The sequence below is a fragment of the Mustela lutreola genome, chromosome 4, assembly GCF_030435805.1.
Source record: "Mustela lutreola isolate mMusLut2 chromosome 4, mMusLut2.pri, whole genome shotgun sequence".
Lineage (NCBI taxonomy): Eukaryota > Metazoa > Chordata > Mammalia > Carnivora > Mustelidae > Mustela > Mustela lutreola.
In genome coordinates this window covers 82,930,253-82,945,011 of record NC_081293.1, presented here as the reverse complement: position 1 = coordinate 82,945,011, position 14,759 = coordinate 82,930,253, and the positions used below count along the sequence as shown (strand labels likewise).

At 46.3% G+C, this 14,759-nt stretch overlaps 1 protein-coding gene across 4 annotated transcripts in view; it reads right to left on the bottom strand.

Annotated features, from left to right (window-relative positions):
* The window catches only part of LOC131829021 (uncharacterized), an 89,358-nt gene that overhangs the window by 60,978 nt on the left and 13,621 nt on the right, over window positions 1-14,759 (bottom strand). For all 4 annotated transcript variants that reach the window (XM_059170358.1, XM_059170354.1, XM_059170355.1 and 1 more), the window contains exons 3-4: window positions 4,024-4,083; window positions 2,895-3,035 (exon numbers count right to left, since the gene is read on the bottom strand). In XM_059170358.1, coding sequence (XP_059026341.1) covers window positions 2,895-3,035; window positions 4,024-4,083 — 201 coding nt within the window. The remainder of the gene's footprint in view (window positions 1-2,894; window positions 3,036-4,023; window positions 4,084-14,759) is intronic.

The following is a 14,759-nucleotide window of genomic DNA, read 5'->3' as shown; positions in this document are numbered from 1 at the left end:
CAAGAAGGGAGGAACGTGAGGGAGCGATCCTGCCACAGCCCCTCGTGTTCTGGCCACTAGCAGAGGGTTCACACTGCACAGGAACCCGGGCAATGCTGGAGCACAGCACGGGAGAGGTCTCACGTGCCTCACTCACTCCAGGTGTGCTGTGTCCTGGGAAGACAAGCCTTGTATTTGCTGACAATGTGGAAGAGCCTTCAGCCACGTGTCCCTGATGCCAGGGACATCAGAGCTCGTTCATCCTGGATCGCAGCACACCCATCTACCCAGTGTGGGAGAGCCTTTAGTCGGGGCTCTAACCTCGGGAGACACGAGAGAACTCACCCTTCCGAGGAACGGAGACATGATACACATGGGGGGAACAACTCCAGGGCAGTGCTCACCTCTGTACACAGTAAGACCACTGGAGACGCCCCTCGGGGATGGAAAGAAGGTGGGGGACCCTTGCTTCAGAGAGCTCTGCTCTTCTTCCTGCCCAGGAACTCACACGGGGTAGAAGCCATGTGCCGGGATTGCTGCACAAGAGCTCACAGCAACATACATCCCTTCGAGGCCATGGGCACGTTCCCACAGACAGAAACCGGTTGAATGTCATCTTCAGGGGAAAGCATTTAGGCCAGCCACACCCTTAGCCAGCACCCGAGGATCCACACCGGCGGCCACCCCGACAAATGCGGTCAATGTGGAAGAGCCGTTGGATACAGCTCTCACATTTGGAGACACCAGACAATTCAGAGCGGAGAAACCTGTGTCTGTCACCACTGGGGCCCCACCTGTACCCAGAGCGCCCACCTTGCTCACCGCCACAGAAATCACACAGTACAAACCCTTGTCTCCCGTCACTGAGGCAGAGCCTTCACCCAGAAGTGGGCCCTTTCCCAACACCAGAGAACTCACATGGGGAGAGCCACTAGCGCGGTATCCTGGTGGAAGAAGCTTCAGGTGGGGTTCAGGCCTGAGGCTCCCGCTACCATCTCAGAGTGTGCTTCATCCCTCACATGGGAGCGAAGGTGCAGGCACCCCTGGGACTCCCTGCATCATCGCTGTGGCTGAATGCGAGGACATCCCATATGGGAATCTCATTCCTCACGGAGCCAACACAGGAAGGACCTGAGAGGATTCGCACACAGGAAAATCCTCCCAGTCAGATGAGCCAAGGAATGGGCTCAGCTATCCCTTCTTCCCTAGCCAGCAATGACACCCTCACACCGAGGGATCACTGATCCCAACGCAACGAGGGGAATTTCTTCCCCGGACACTCCCATTAGAGAATCACTGGGCAACTACCTCCCAAGGAATTCCTCGGGGTAACTCTGAGATACAAACTCAGACACTGCAAACACAGACAGCGGGGCCCCGTTCTGAGGGATGCGGAATGCGTTATTCCAGTAACCAATAGCTAGAAATCAAGCACATCTGCTCTGATCCAGGAGTACTTCCATAAAGGCCAGTCTCACCAAACAGCGCGGGTCTAACAACCGTGCACACTGTGCCAAGTAAGAACAGGGGACTTCTCCTTCAGGAGCTCTCACAACAGACCCAGGTACTGTCTCTTGGTAGGAAGTGGGATCACGGGAAGTAACACTGCCTGGGATCCATGAGAACATCAAGTCGAGGGTGAACTCAGAGTCTCAGAACACAAGGTGATAGAAGTATGTTCACAAAAACATGAATCTATCGATGTATATAGATCACAAGGATGAATGGCCACAAGATTCAAAAAACACATGGTTTGTGATCTACCTCTCATGTGTCCTTAATTCTACTAATATTGTCCTCACAAAGCGCAAAGGATTTACAAATTAATTGCGTGCATAGAAATATATCTATTTACTTCACTTCACTTATTGGAGATCGACAGAGCTAGCGAGGGAGCAAGAACAGCTGGGGTCCGGCAGCAGAGAAGAGGGAGAAGGGTGCCCAATCCAGGGCTTGATCCCCCAGGATCCAGGGATCCTGACCTCAGCCAAGGGCAGATGCTTACCCAACTGCGCCACCCGGGGGCTGGCAAATTAATTTCACCTTTTACAAAGATGCTCTTCTGGAAGACAGGGCACCAGAACCTCCACAGTTCAGCATCAGGAAGTGAGGGCTTCCTCCCTGTCTAGGAGAACATGGAAGCCAAAGGATTTTCTCCACCACCAAGAAGAGCTACATATCTCTGGGCCTGAGAGGGTATACAACCACTGCAGATGTGGAAATACTCCCCGATTCGGTAGATTTTAGAACAGGATGGCATTCTTACAGTCCCTTCCATAAAGACAAAGCCTGTCTAGGAATGCCTGCGAGGTTCTTTCAGTTAAGGGACCAGCTGTTGGCTTTGGCTCAGGTTATGATGTCAGGGTTATGGGACTGAGCCCCGTGTCAGGCTATGGAAGGCATGTGGAGCCTGCTGAAGGGTCATTCTCATCCCCTGCAACACCCACTCCCCGCAAAAAAAAAAAAAAAAAAACAGGAGAGAGTGAGTGAGAAAGAGAGAGAGAAAGAACGTGTGCGGAAGTCCATTAAGACATCCATTTGTAAAGATGCCCGGGATTCTTTGCTCTAGATGAATGGCCCAATAAAGCAAGTGTGCACAGAAAGTTGACCATCAGGAGAATGTCTATTTATAAGATCAGGCAGCAATAACTCAGGACTCTGCTAAAAGGGGCAACCTGGAGTTCAGAAGTCTTGTGTGGGGGAGGGACTTGCAGAACCTTCTCCACATGTGCCACTAAGTCATCTTCCCCAAGCAGCCAACTCTAGACATTCTGGTTAAGGGTACATCTCCATGTTAATCGACAGGAAGAGGCTCTCTTTGCCTCCGGAAGAAAGACAGAGGCCAGCAAGAAGGACACCCAAGTCAAGGCCTGAACCTCAACCCAGGTGGGAGGTTCAGATCCAAGACAACTTACCACTGTGATGCACGTGCACCAGCGAGACGACAGCGGTCACAATCCTGGACGTGCTGCACTTCCATCTGCACTGAAGAGACAGAGGCCAGACGCTCTGGATGCTGCCCAGCAGGCCACGTCCCCTGAGCCTCGAAGCGCCACCTGTAAAAACAAGGAGAGCATTCAGTCGAGGTCTCAGGACCCGCACATGGGGAGAGACAGTCACCCATGATGGAAGCAGGCCCCTCCGTCCCAGCAGGGAGTGCAGGTTCAAGGAGGCCAAAACCACAGGGCCCCGCCATCTTTTAAAGTCTTAGCATTGCTGCTGGAAGGCCTTCCCCTAAAGCATGCTTGGCGAATTGCCTGCCAGGAGTTCCATGAGGCTGAAAAGGGCCTCTGGTCTTTCCTTGCTAAGACATGCCTCTCATGGGCCCTGGTACTCAACAAGAAAAAAAAACAAAAAAACAAAAAAAAAACCAACAACGACTGACTACCTTCCCCTTCCACAACACCCTTCCACTTCAGGGTCCTGGCTATGGCAGAGTTCACACTGTGCGCATTTTGCCCTGATAAACACCAACCCTCCAATAACGCACAGAGCAGAGAGTCAGGCTTGAGCACCCCAGCGACTTGGCTGGCTGCTGTGGCTGACTGGGCCTCCCTCCCTCCCTCCCTCCCTGGCTCTAGTCCTTTCCAATAAGCATCTGCCTGGGCCCTGGGACTCTGGCTGTCCCCTGGTGCCCCGGGCCCTGGGTACAGGCCGTCAAAGGCAGTTGAGGGGCTACAGACTCCAGCCGGCCGGCCCTGTGCTACCCTCAACCCAACCACCGTGGTAACCAACGTGGGCCCAGGTGCCTGATCCAACTGCAGCCCCCGCCTTCCTGCTCAAACACAGGGTCGCTTCCGCAGCAAGGCACATCGGCCCCAAATAACCTGTCCCTTTGCCCCCACCCCACCGGCCTGAATATCCCCTGGGGACAGAAGCCCCAGAAGACAACACAACCTCCATTCCAGTCAGCACATTTCACTCATCCTCACGTCTTGCACAGGTTGTCTGATGGGTCCAGAAAAATCCGCCTACGGTATGGCCCACGTGCTGTTGTGATGTTAGGAACCCTTCACCTCCCCAGAGTTTGAAAGGTCACCTGACCCATTTTGGAGGGCTGTCCCAGCAACCACACCCACTTCTCCTGCCAGCCTGGGACTCTGCCTGCAGAAAAAGAACAAGAAAGAACAAGAGTTGGTGATAATGTGAAGAAAAAGGAACCTTGTGTACTGATGATGGGGATGAAAACTGGTGCAGCCATTATGGAAAACAATGTGGGGGTTCCTCAAAAATTTAAAAATACAACTGTCATATGTTCCAGTAATTCCATTACTGGGTATTTACTCAAACAAAATGAAAACATTTGAAAAGATACGTTTATATTGCAGCACTATTTACAGTAGGCAAGATATGGAAGAGCCCGTCAATAGATGAGTGGATAAAAATGACGTGGTGTATATATAGATATATAAAGAGAGAGATATATAGAGATTATATAGATAGCTAATAGACTAGTACTTGGCCAGAGAAAAGAATGAAATCTTGACATTTGCAACAACACAGATAAATCTAGAGGGTATAATACTAAATGAAATAGGTCAAAGAAAGACAAATATCCTATGATTTCAATCATATGTGAAATTTAAGAAACAAAACAAAGCATAAAAGAGACCCAAAAAAAGAGACTCACAAATATAGAGAACAAACTGGTGATTACCAGAGGGAAGGTAGGTGGAAAGAGGGCATGAGACAATGAGGGTGTGTCATTTAAAAGGAAAAACAAAACTCTATCTGAAGTCAATATTATTGTCTATGTAGAAAATCTCAAGTATCTTATAAAAAAAATCTATTGGAAGTAATGAGGAAATACCAAAACATCATAGGATACAAGGTCAATGTAAAAAAGTCAACTATTTTCCTATATCTGAATAAAGAACTGAATTCCAAATTTTCAAATGAAAAAAATACTCTTTACAATACACCCCTAAAAAGGGTACTCAAGTATAAAATCTAACACAATACATATACACAGGAAGACAAAACTGAGGGAAGAAATCAAAGATCTAAATAAATGGAGAGTTCGTATTCATCAGTAGCAAGACTCAATACGGCTAAGAGGTCAATTCTTTCCAACTTAATCGATAAATTCAATGAAATCCAAATAAAACCTCACAGTTGTTTTGTAGATAATGACAAGAAGATTCTGAAGTTTACACAGAAAGGCAAATATCTAGAAGAGCCAACACACTGGACACCTGCGTGGCTCAGGTCATGATCCCAGAGTCCTGGGATCAAGTCCCGATTCAAGCTCCTTGCTCAGAGGGGAGCCTGCTTCTCCCTCTGCCCTCTCTGCCTGTGACATCCCCTGTTTGTGCTCTCTCTCTGACAAATAAATAACATCTTTTTAAAAAGTTTAAAAAAAAATAGAATAGCCAACACAATGTGGAAGAAAAATGAGAATTCACCTCACCTGGTCTTGAGACTTACTATAAAGCTACTAGCCACCAAGACAGTGTGTTAGTGCTGAGACAGACACACAGATCAACAGAACAGATTACAAGGACCAGGAATAGATCTACCAAAATAAAGTCAAACATTTTTTGACAAAGGCACAAAAGGAATAAAAGGAGAAAAGATAGTCTTTCAACAAATGGTGCTCGAACAACCAAACACTCATGCAAAAGAAATGAAACTAGACACAGACCTTACACAAGTATTAACTAAAAATGAATCAGAGATATAAATATAAAAATACAAGAATAAAGAATACAGGAGAAAAATCTCTAGGGACACTGGTTTGGGGGATGGGTTTTTAGATTCAACAGCAAAAGCATATTCCACGGGGAAAAGCATGCGTTGGATATTATTAAAAATAAAGTCTTCTGCTCTGTGAAAGACATTTTTAAGAAAATGAAAGGATAAGGCACAGACAGGGAGAAAATATTTGGAACACAGATATCTAATCAAGGCTTTGTGTCCAACATCACAAAAGAGCTCTTAATGATTCAATAATAAGAAAAGAAATGACCACATGAAAAATATGCAAAAGATTTGAACAAACTCTTCACCAAAGATATAAGGGTAGCAAATAAATACACAAACAGATAGATGCTCCACATCACCTCAGTGGGAATATGCAGACAACATGACACAGGTACTGGAATGGTTACATCAAAAATAATGACAGTGCCAATTTCAGGTCCAGAATCAGAACAACAAGATTCTGATTCATAGTTGGTAGGAACAAAAACTGATACAGCAACTTTGTAGAAATAGTTTGGCAATTTCTTCCGAAGCTAAACATACATACATACATACATACATACATACCAAACACAGCAATTTCACATCCTATGTTTTTGAAAACTTGTGTTTTAAAACCTACATGTGAATATTTCTAGCACCTTAATTCAAATGGTCCCAAACTGGGAGAATCAAGCATCCATGGGTTAACCACTCTGAAATCATGTATGCAACTCTGAAATCATGTATGTGTATTCTGGAATTGAACTATCAAATAAATGAAATCCTGATGTTAGCTGGATTCTCACTGTTAGTGCAGGAGATTACAGACAAGCAAGGCGAGAAGGTTAGAATGTTCCATCTGGTAATGCTTACAACAGGAGACAACAGTGGGAATACTTAGCTTACTATAGATAAAGATGGTGACATACTCAAATATTTTTAGACACATGTATATACATGAGTGAGTATACACAAACTCCCTGTTCAGTTAGCTGAGTGGGTCTTTGAGCAATGACTTAAAAGTCACAACAGACACACCTAGTCCCCCAATCTTGGTTTCTCATACTATGTTCCAATGAAAAGAACCAGAACTACTTAGGGGGGGAATATGGCTAATTCTAGGGCAGGAAAGACATAAGATGAACCTGGAAAATCTACTGCCACAGAGTAAGGTAGAAATATTCAAACAATAACAGGGTATGTCAATAGACACAGGAAGCGACAGAAGGTGCTTTTTTTAAAAATTTATTTACTTGTTTTTGAGAAAGTAGAAAAAGGAGAGAAAGCATAAGCAGCAGGGAGGAGCACAGGGAGAGAGAGAGAATTTCTATTTATTTATTTATTTACTTACTTACTTATTTCACAGGCAGAGATCACAAGTAGGCAGAGAGGCAGGCAGAAAGAGAGGGTGAAGAAGGCTCCCTGCTGAGCTGAGAGGCCGATGTGGGGCTCGATCCCACGACCCCGGGACCACGACCTGAGCCGAAGGCAGAGGTTTTCACCCACTGAGCCACCCAGGCACCCTGAGAGAGAGAATTTCAAGCAGGCCCCACACTCAGCAAAGAGCCCAAGGTGGGGCTGGATCCCAGGACCCTGAGATCATGACCTGAGCTAAAATCAAGAGTCAACCAACTCAGCGACCCAGGTACCACTAGAAGATGCTTTTACTAACCAACCTGGGACAACTTGAGCAACAAAAGGAACAAGGTATCATTGTACTAGAACCAAAATATAAAATAACTAGCCACGAATTCATGCTGATATAAATGGATTAGTAAATAGGAGAGAACAGAAAAATCTCCTACGCAGAATTCCTGATAATTTATGTACATAATCATGTAGCTACTCCAACAGGAAGGAGGTATAGTGTAAGTGGTATAGTGTAATTGCCCACTTCCTTCCAAGGAGTACAGTATGAGGACAGAGAAAACAAAGTAATAAGTCATGTCCAGAGCACTAACCCTTGATATGATAAGACCAAAGGACATTTTATCTCTGTGGTCTTCCTCCAAGAAACCCATAACCTCAGTCTAATCATGAAAACAACAGCAGACAATTCCCAGTTGAGGGACATTCTACAAAACACCTAACTGTACTCCTCAAAACTGCCCAGGTTATCAAAAACCAGGGAAGTCTGAGAAATTGTCACAGCCAAGGGGAGCCTAAAGAAATGACTAAGTGAAAGGTGGCATTCTGAAACAGAATACCTGCATGGGGGAGAGAACACCAGGGTCAACTATCAAAAGACAAATCACATCCCATAAAATAAGAGTTTGCAATCCATAAAATGGACAAGCACTAGTATCCCTAATCTATAAAGAGCTAGACACTGAAGAAGAAGAAAAACAAAAAAAGCCAAACCTAAGAGCAAAATGGGCAAAAGATATGAACAGAGGGTTCACAGAAACGTAAATACACCTTTCAGATACATGAAAAAATACTTAACCTCACTCATAGATAAGAAGCTTGCAGAGATAAACTTCATAAAATACCACGTTTCTCTTTCCACAGCCAAAATTCCAGAAGTTGAACCACATGTTCTATGGGAGAAGCGTGGACAACCAAGCACTCAGGTGGTGTTGATGGGAGTGACACAAAATGATACCAAAATCCTGAATGATCGAGTTATCAATTCTATGCACCCGTTGACCTGGCAGCACACTTCTAGGAATTTACCGGATAGAAAAAACCTATATGTACAAGGTCATTCACTAGAACATGGTTTGTAATAACAAAAGGTTTGAAATAGTGCATAACTAATAATAACCAGTTAACTAACTATGGAACGTCCATGCTTGAATTACTGTGCAGTTATAACAAAGAAACAATAAATGTTCCGTTTAGATACAGGCTTTTAAGAAGTGACAAAAAATCAAAGAAAGAACAGAAAATCATGTATAGACTCCTTACTCAAAGTGTGGTTCCCTGAGCAGCAGAGTCAGCTTCACCTGGGAGCTTTTTAGAAATGCAAAACCCAGGGCCCCCACCAGATCTACTAAATCAGCATCTGCATTTTAACAGGATACCAGTGGTATACAGCTGCATCTAAGTTCTGAAAGCCCTAAAGATGATGGATTCCCTTCTAAATAACAGTAGGGGGCATACAAGAGTATCTTTTACCTAAAAAAAGCAGCACTGGTAGGACAAACAAGACAGACAGACATATCTACAGCAGGAGGACCATAACTCCAGTTTGTCTGGGACTGTCCCAATATAGCCAGATGTCCCATCATAACTTTATGGAACCTCCTTCATTCTCAGTGGAAGTGTCTCAGTTGAGATGAAAAATGTCACCCTTCCTAGAGGGAACATCACTTAACCTTTAACCATGTTATTACTAATTCAGAAGTATTTTATTAAAAAGAGAGAGAGAGAGAAAGAGAAGACCAGTCAGGAAAAAACACAGACTGAAGAAAAGCAGTGAGCCAAGGATGGTTGGGCAACAAACCCAAGGAGAGGCAACGTCTGGGGCAAAAGGGAAAGACAACTTTGTGAGGAACAGTAAGGGGATGTATCAGAGTTAAGAAAGGAAAGCTAGCAGGCAGGTGTCAGAAACAACAGAGACTGAGGGTTATGCTGCAGGATGGTCAAGTAAGACTAAAGCCAAAAACTGGATGTGACAATTTGGTAGCCTTTTCCAGAGCTGACTCAGCTGAATGTCGAAGAAGCAAGAATGCATTCATGAAGTTGAAGTATGAATGAGAAATGCAGAAACCAAAGCCGGAACAGGCGGCTATTCAAGCTAGAGATGTGAACAAGCGGACACAAACCCTTAGGGAGAGTCATCTGGAGGACGCGTGGTCCCTCCATTCCACCAGATCTTCAAAATCCTATTCCTGGATCAAACAGGATCATGAGAGGGCTGTCCACTCAGACCTCATTGTTCGGTCCCCTGAAAAGCATCCATACACTTCTAGTACAATGCTGTGTCTATCAGAAATGATTATAGGCAATTTCAGTGTTGTTATTAGAAAAATCAAAGGAAGTTTTACAACTTGCACAACTCTGTGAAATTAAGAGTCCTGCTTCTCATTCTACCAACTGTTCTTTGAATTTGCTTGATATACTTGATACACTTCCCTTCAAGTAATTCTTGCCTATTTCTATCTTTTCGGGTTTTTTTTAAGATTTTATTTATTTGACAGACAGAAATCACAAGTAGGCAGAGAGGTAGGCACAGAGAGAGAGGGAAGCAGGCTCCCTGCTGAGCAGAGAGCTCCATGTGGAGCTCGATCCCAGGACCCTGGGATCATGACCTGAGCCAAAGGCAGGGGCTTTCACCCACTGAGCCACCCAGGAGCCCCTCTATTTTTTTGTTTTAAAAATATGAATCCTTTCAAATTTTAGAATACTTATTTTGAAACAAAATGGAAATAAACAAACAAAAAGCTTACCTGGGATGTTCAGGGAGGGGTGATGACAGAATTTCCTTCGCTATGGCTGGTGAGCCTGGCATCAGCTCCAGAGTGTCCCAGAGAACAAAGGCCACCAAACCATGACAGCAGGCCCATGATATTACCAAGTACCACCTTACACTTCCAGATATGCCTGCATTTTAACAGGATGCCAGTGGTTACAGCTGCATCTAAGTTCTGAAAGCCCTAAAGATGATGGCCAACTGGAAACCCAGCGATCCTTAGGCCTGGACCCGACTGCTCTACGCCCATGGCTCCTAACTCTGGAAAGGTTCTGAAGTCCACCACACTGCAGAGGCCCCTACGAAAACATGGAGGACAGGTGCTTTAGCAATGGCAACAGTTTCAGGGAAAGGCGGTAAGAAGAACCAGGAGTGCTGTCATCAGTCGAACTCGGACTGCTGAGGCTAAAGCCTGTCAGCAAACATGTCTGCCCCCAAAGCAGAGATCCTAGTGCCCACCTGTTGGTTCTCATTGGCAACAAATCATACAAGCATTTATCCGGACTCTGACAGGCCTTCCTCATCCTTGTCGCCCATGAAGCAATTGACAGAAAAGGCTCTTCTTCCCAAGCCAGAACCCGCCAACCCGATATGGGCCTGAAATGCTTGCACGTTCCAAGAATGGCCCTCCCAACCCAAGGAGCCCTTGAAAGCCTGACTGCGGTTCAAGGAGACTGGGGATTCGATAAGGGTCCCTAGCTGGGACGCAATGGCCATGAAGCTCTAACCTGGGCCCATGGCTTCCCCAAGCTCCAGAGGCCACCAGACATTTGGCCTGGGCCAAATGCATGGGCGCATCATGAAAACCATCACCGACCCAGCCGACCTTCCCCATTTTAAGCAATGGTGCACGGGTGCTCTGTTCCACTGACGTGGCCACCTGGCATCCATCGTTGCCCCTCTTTGGGAATGGAGGATGTCGTGGGGCATGGGGAAGTCCTTACTGAGTACACAGTCAAGGCCCACCGTGTCACCCCAAACAGGATTTCTCAGTGAAATACGGGAATGATCCCAACGCATAAAGCAGTTCTACAGAACACAAAGGCTTCAGAGGTGGTAACTGCTGCACAAGGTGGAGCCTGTGCCCATCGAAAGACACAATGCTGTGCATACATTCCCCATGATCTCAAAGAGAACTCTGGGTTTCTACCAGACACCACTGCTCAAATCCCCACTTCCAAGGATTCCTCTCCTTAAGGACTGGCTCAACTCCTGGCCTGGGGAAGGGTTCTCACCCACTATCAGAGGACTCTTCATGGGGATTCTCCTTCCCTTTCTTCTTCTAACCCCGTTGTGTTGTTTCCCACCCCCTGCCCGGTCTCTGCAGGTGGTGCCAGGAACCCTTCACTGCAGTAACTTCCAGAGGACAAATGGTCCTTTCCACTCAGGAAGATCCAGTCACAAGTTCTCCCCTGCACTCAGCGACCTCTTCCTTTTACGACTCTGACAGAAGAGGCCTCCCCCAGCTGGGCCTCCCCCACCTGACCAGCAATGACCCACACGGAGGGACAGCTCTACGCCCCTATTCAGCAGGAAGAAGCTACAGAAGATGAGACTGTCTTCCTTCAACAACCTTAACCACGCAAGGCTCTGCACTGGTCAGGGGCACACGAGGAGGGAGGGGAAGGCTAGCTGAGCACCAAGCAGGCGCTGGCACGCCACACCGCCCCCCAACCTGTGATACAGGGGACATCCCTCAGGCGCTTTGACTGCCCTCAAGCTGAGGAAAGGAAAAAACAGGTTCTCCACAGATGGGAGATCAAAACCCGGCAAGACCGGAGTCTCCCTCGGTTTTGAAAAGTCCTCCTGATTCTGCAGGAAGAGGCTCATTTAACGAGAGGCTAGCGACCTGCCAGAGGCCCGGATCTCCGTTTCCTGAAGCCCTGACATCTCCCTCCCCTCCATGACACTGAGGGAGGCTGAGGCTGAAGGAAATTTCCGTAGCACAGAGTTTCTTTTCAAACCTGCAGTCCCTTGGGAAGGACCTGTGAGAGGAGGAAGGTAACATTCCTCCAGGAAGCTCCGCGCCATCTTTCAATTCATGCCTTCCTAGCAGGAAAAACCACCTTCCTTCACAAGAGCAAAGCCTCACGAATCCTGGGTGTCCTCTGTCCTCCTGCCACGTTCTTGCAAAACCTCCCTTTTGCCTGACCTCCCCCAATGCTATCCCAGAGAGTCAGCCTCCCGTCACGACCCTAGCAAGCAGCCCTTTCTACCCAAGGGTCGTATCCTGTGCTTTAATAAAATCACATCCTGCCAGCAAAGCCATCTCAAGTGCACCCTCGATGTATGTTCAAGAAAACCTTAACCTATCGACATATGTATATCGTGCAAGGATGAATGGCCACAAGATTCAACACATGGTTTGTGATCTACCTCTCATGTGTCCTTAATTCTACTAATATTGTCCTTACAAAATGCAAAGGATTTACAAATTAATTACATGGTTAGAAATATTTCTATTTACTTCACATATTGGAGAATGACAGAGCTAGAGAGAGTGCAAAACAGTCAGGGTCACTCAGCAAGGAAGATGGAGAAGGGTGCTCAATACAGGGCTTGATATCCAGCATTCAGGTATCCTACCTGAGCCAAGGGCAGATGCTTACCCAACTGTGCCAACCAGGGGTTGGCAAATTAATTTCATCTTTTACAAAGAAGCTCTTCTGGAAGACCTGTTGGGATCAGGGCAGGAAAACCTCGACAGTTCAGCATCAGGCAGTGAGGGCTTCCTCCCCAACTATGAGAACATGGGAGCCAAGGGCTTTTCTCCACCACCAAGAACAGCTATGTATCCCTGGGCCTGAGAGGGTGTATGACCACAGCAGATGTGGAAATACTCCCCGATTCGGTAGATTGTAGAACAGAAGGGGGTTCTTATGGTCCCTTCCATAAACACAAAGACTGTCCAGGAATGCCTCCATGGTTCTTTCACTTAAGGGACCAACTTTTGGCTTTGGCTCAGGTAATGACATCAGGGTTATGGGATTGAGCCTGTGTCAGGCTATGGAAGGCATGTGGATCCTGCTGAAGTGTCTCTCTCATCCTCTGCAACTCCCACTCTGCCCACAAAAAGAAACATAGAGATAGAGAGAAAGAGAGAGAGAACACGTGTGCGGAAGTCCACTCAGACATCCATTTGTAAAGATGCCCAGGATTCTTTGCTCTAGATGTATGGCCCAATGAAGCAAGTGTGGGCAGATAGTTGATCGTCAAGAGAATGTCTATACAAGGTCAGGCTGCAATAACTCAGGAGGCAACCTGGAGTTCAGAAGTTTTTTGTGGGGCAGGGACTTGCAGAACCTTCTCCACATGTGCCACTAAGTCATCTTCCACAAGCAGCCAACTCTAAACATTCTGGTTCAGGGTACATCTCCAAGTTAATCGACAAGAAGAGGGTATTTTTCCCTCCAGAAGAAAGACAGAAGCCGGCAAAAAAGATACCCAAGTCAAGGCCTAAACCTCAGCCCTGGCAGGAGGTTCAGAACCATGACAACTTACGACTGTGATATACATCCACCAGGGAGATGACAGAGGTCACATTCCTGTATATTTTGCACTTGAATTTGCACTGAAGAGACAGAGGCCAGACGCGATGGATGCTGCCAACGAGGTCCAGTCACCTGAGGTTCAAAGCACCACCTGTAAAAACAGGGAGAGCTTTTAGTTGAGGTCTCAGGAACCGCACTGGGGAAGACACAATGTCACACAGAACTGAAAGCATGCCCCTCCCTTAAAGCAGAGAGCACAAGCTCAAAGAGGCTAAGACCACAGAATCCTGAAATTTAAAGATTTAGCACTGCTGCTGGCAGAACTTCAAATCATACATGCACGGTCAGCGGGCTACCGGGATTTCCAGGATATCTTTGCCAGACCCAAGCAGGAGGATGTGGGCCAGGAAATGGCCCAGAGGTCAATCACCATGTGACAGGAGTCTAAATAAAGTTTCTGCTTCTCCCATAAACCGAACAGAAGATCTGGATAAACCCTATTTCAACTGCATTTTGCATGACCGTCCTAGGGTTGCTTACTTCTCCTTGAATCTTCGTTCACCTTTAACATGCATTCTCATTCCTCTACCCTGTAACTTCAATGACACAGTACTCCCACTGGAGATATGCATATACTCTACCTCCTCAATGTCTTTTCTACTCTATGTGAGTGACTCTGTTAGTCTTGCTTCCTTTCTTTCCTCAAAACTCTATTTGGCTGAAATGAGCCTCTGGTCTTTCCTTTCTAAGACATGCCTTTCATGGACCCTTGAACTCAAAAAAAGAAATAAAAAACCAACAACTAATCACCACCCAATATGAATGTAACCTATACCTTGGAGATTAAAGTTGCTTCACTCTAACCAGAGACTATGCTACTGACCTAAAGGGCAAGCCCTCCAACAACCAGCTTCTAGAGGATTCTGGGACAATTTGGGGTATAGTTCTGATAGGATTTTCCCAATCCGAAAACACTGCCACCCTACAAAGTGAGGTCCCCAAACCTGATTGTGAACTAAACAGATTCAGAGCTTCACGGGACCCATTGTGAGGCACAGAAATGCCTGGCAGTGGTGGCAGCATGTGCCAGTCCACATGGGTGATGGCTTTCAGCTCAAGAGATTTGGGATGGTTTCTTAGATGCAAGAATGCAGCCACAAGCACACTAGGTTTCTTAGCATCTATTC